The sequence below is a fragment of the Alligator sinensis genome, unplaced genomic scaffold (genome assembly GCF_000455745.1).
Source record: "Alligator sinensis unplaced genomic scaffold, ASM45574v1 scaffold309_1, whole genome shotgun sequence".
Classification (NCBI taxonomy): Eukaryota; Metazoa; Chordata; order Crocodylia; family Alligatoridae; genus Alligator; species Alligator sinensis.
The window spans coordinates 95,920-98,408 of NW_005842080.1; the positions used below are offsets into that span (position 1 = coordinate 95,920).

General features: G+C 45.9%; 1 protein-coding gene across 1 annotated transcript in view; it reads left to right on the plus strand.

Moving 5' to 3' along the window:
- Positions 1-2,489, plus strand: part of ACBD5 (acyl-CoA binding domain containing 5) — a 49,272-nt gene that overhangs the window by 35,487 nt on the left and 11,296 nt on the right. The window contains exon 12 of the mRNA XM_025204392.1: positions 1,728-1,837. Within this exon, the coding sequence (XP_025060177.1) occupies positions 1,728-1,837 (110 nt within the window). The remainder of the gene's footprint in view (positions 1-1,727; positions 1,838-2,489) is intronic.

The window sequence follows — 2,489 nt, forward strand, 5'->3', positions numbered from 1 at the left end:
TTTTTTAAAATACGTGTTTGGAACAAGAAAAAATGACGTTATAGCTTTAGATTTCTTAAAATGGGTTTTTAATTTTGTCTGCCCCTTGGATTAAAGGGATGAAATAAAGCTTTTTAAAATGCAGTATCTGAAAAAAATATTTGATCAATTGAGTGTGAGCTATCTTCTTTTTATGCAGATTGTTAGTGTTTTGTTTTTTGGTATAGTATGTATTTATTTATTTATTTATTTATTAAGATTATGCCATCCTTCCTAACAAAGGCTCATGGCATCTTTATATTATTAGAATAAAATAAGTTTTAAAACAAGAGAACAGAACAACTTATAAAAGCAAGTAGAATATTAGAATGGAATATAAAACAATATTCCAACTTAGCCTTGCTTGCTAAAAGCTTGCCTAAATAGGAAGGTCTCAAAGCACTTCCAGAAGATACAGGTTTCCCTTGATTTACTTGGGTTCCATATATGTGAATGCGCTCTTATGCAATCATCCTTCTTCTACCAAAAATTCCTTATATGCGAGGTAAATTCACTCATGTTCAGGGCTCCGCTTGTCCCCACTCACCCCAGCTCCTGGGCTGTGCTGTGCCATGGTGCAGGCAGGTGGTGTCAGCTGCTCCCAGGGTTAGTGGGGAGAAACAGAGCCCCGGGATGTTTGGGGCACAGTGCAGCCCAGTGGCTACAGGCAGCTGGCACTGGCTGCTCCTGCGGCTGCTGCAGCAGGGACTGGGGTGAACAGGGAGAAGCGGAGGCCTCAGGCTGCAGCAGGCAGTGAGAACTGTTAGTGGGTGCGGGGCAGGGGGAAGTGCGTGGCTCTTGCTGTTGTGCGCCTCCTGGGAAGACTGTGGGCTGGCAGGCTGCGCCAGGCTCTTCCTGGGGGTGGGGCCTGGATCTGCACGTGGATTGACAGTAGGCTGCCACTGCGGGCTGGGGCCGGCAGCACCACTGGGGAGCTGTCAGGCAGGTTGTGGGGGCTACAGTGAATTTTGGGCTGGCAGCAGCCCACCTCCCAGCGCCGCTGCCACCTGCCTGGAGTGTTGGGACGGTGTGTGGTGCTCCGGGCGGCCCCAGCCTTGCTTCCAGGAACAGGCAGCAGTGCTGGGAGTGGGGGCTGCTGCCACCCCAAAATCCACTGTAGCCCCCCCAGCAACCTGTCTGCCAAGTGCAGGGGAGAGCCCAGTGGCACTGCCAGCCTCAGTCTGCGGAGGCAGCAGGCTCCCGTCCTGCGCACAGATCCGGGGGCCCACGCCCCCCTGGGAAGAACCCAGTGCAGCCTGAAACCCTCCCGGGGAGTGCATAGCAGCAAGAGCCATGTCCTCCCACCCCATGCCTCCTCACCCTGCACCCACTCAGTTCCTGCTGTAGTCCCGGGAGCTGCTGACGGGCTGTGCTGCACCCCTCCCCAAGTCCCAGCCTTCCTCCCACAATCACTGCCATGGGGATGTATCCCTTTTTGTTCCATTGTAAACTAGGTTCGCTTTTTGCAAATTCAATTTGTGCCATTCTCTGGGAATGCATGTACTGCAGTAATTGAGGAAAGTCTATATTGAGGTTCAGCTGCTCATTAGCCTTAAGCAAACTTGGTAAAATAGTAGTAGAAGATGCTAGTAGAGGAGGAGGAGTAGTAGTAGACCATAGTATTTAAGTATACTAAAAAGGAATGTTGTATTAGCATTCAATATGCTGGTAAAAAATGGTAACCATGGTTTATATTTTGTTTTACTTAGAGACCATCATGGTGGCCCTTTGAAATTTCTCCTGGTACTTTAACCTTTGCAATTGTATGGCCCTTCATTGCTCAGTGGTTGGTGCATATATACCTTCAAAGAAGGCGAAGGTAATGACTTATAGTTTGAGAATACATTTGTTTAGGTTTCCAGTTCTTCAAAAGATGTGGTACATACTTTGTAGGGAACAGTGCAAAGGAGACTATTGCCTTTATGTCATGGAAAGAGCACAGTATTGCATCCCATAGGGTTTTTATAATGTGAGGATGGGGAGAGGATCCTAGAGAATTCACAGCTAGAGCTCCTAAAAATCCTGCATTTCCTTGAGCTTTCAAAATGGGACTAAACTGAAAAAGTTCTGTGAAACTTGCTGTAAACAGGGTGATGAGTTCAAGCAAACTGTGTATGAGAGATTTTGTAAGAGCCAGAGATGTCCATCTTCAGGAAGATATGTGAACTTATTTCCAAAGAACAGAATGGATGTTGAGAGATTATTACCAGAAATATACAAGAAATGCTAGAACTATTAGTTTTTCCCTCAGGGTCAGGAACTTTGAGGGCTGTTTTAGAAGACAACTTAAAAAAAAATGTCTTCTCCTGTAGAATTTTAAACCTAGGAAAACATTTACTAATGTAATTCTGCATGCATAATACACGATGAAGAGCCAGTGGATTTTACCTAACTAAATATTACCCTTTTGTAAAATGAAATATCAGAGCAATTCCAGTATCATTTGAGTCGTCTCCAGTGTTTTGAGGAGC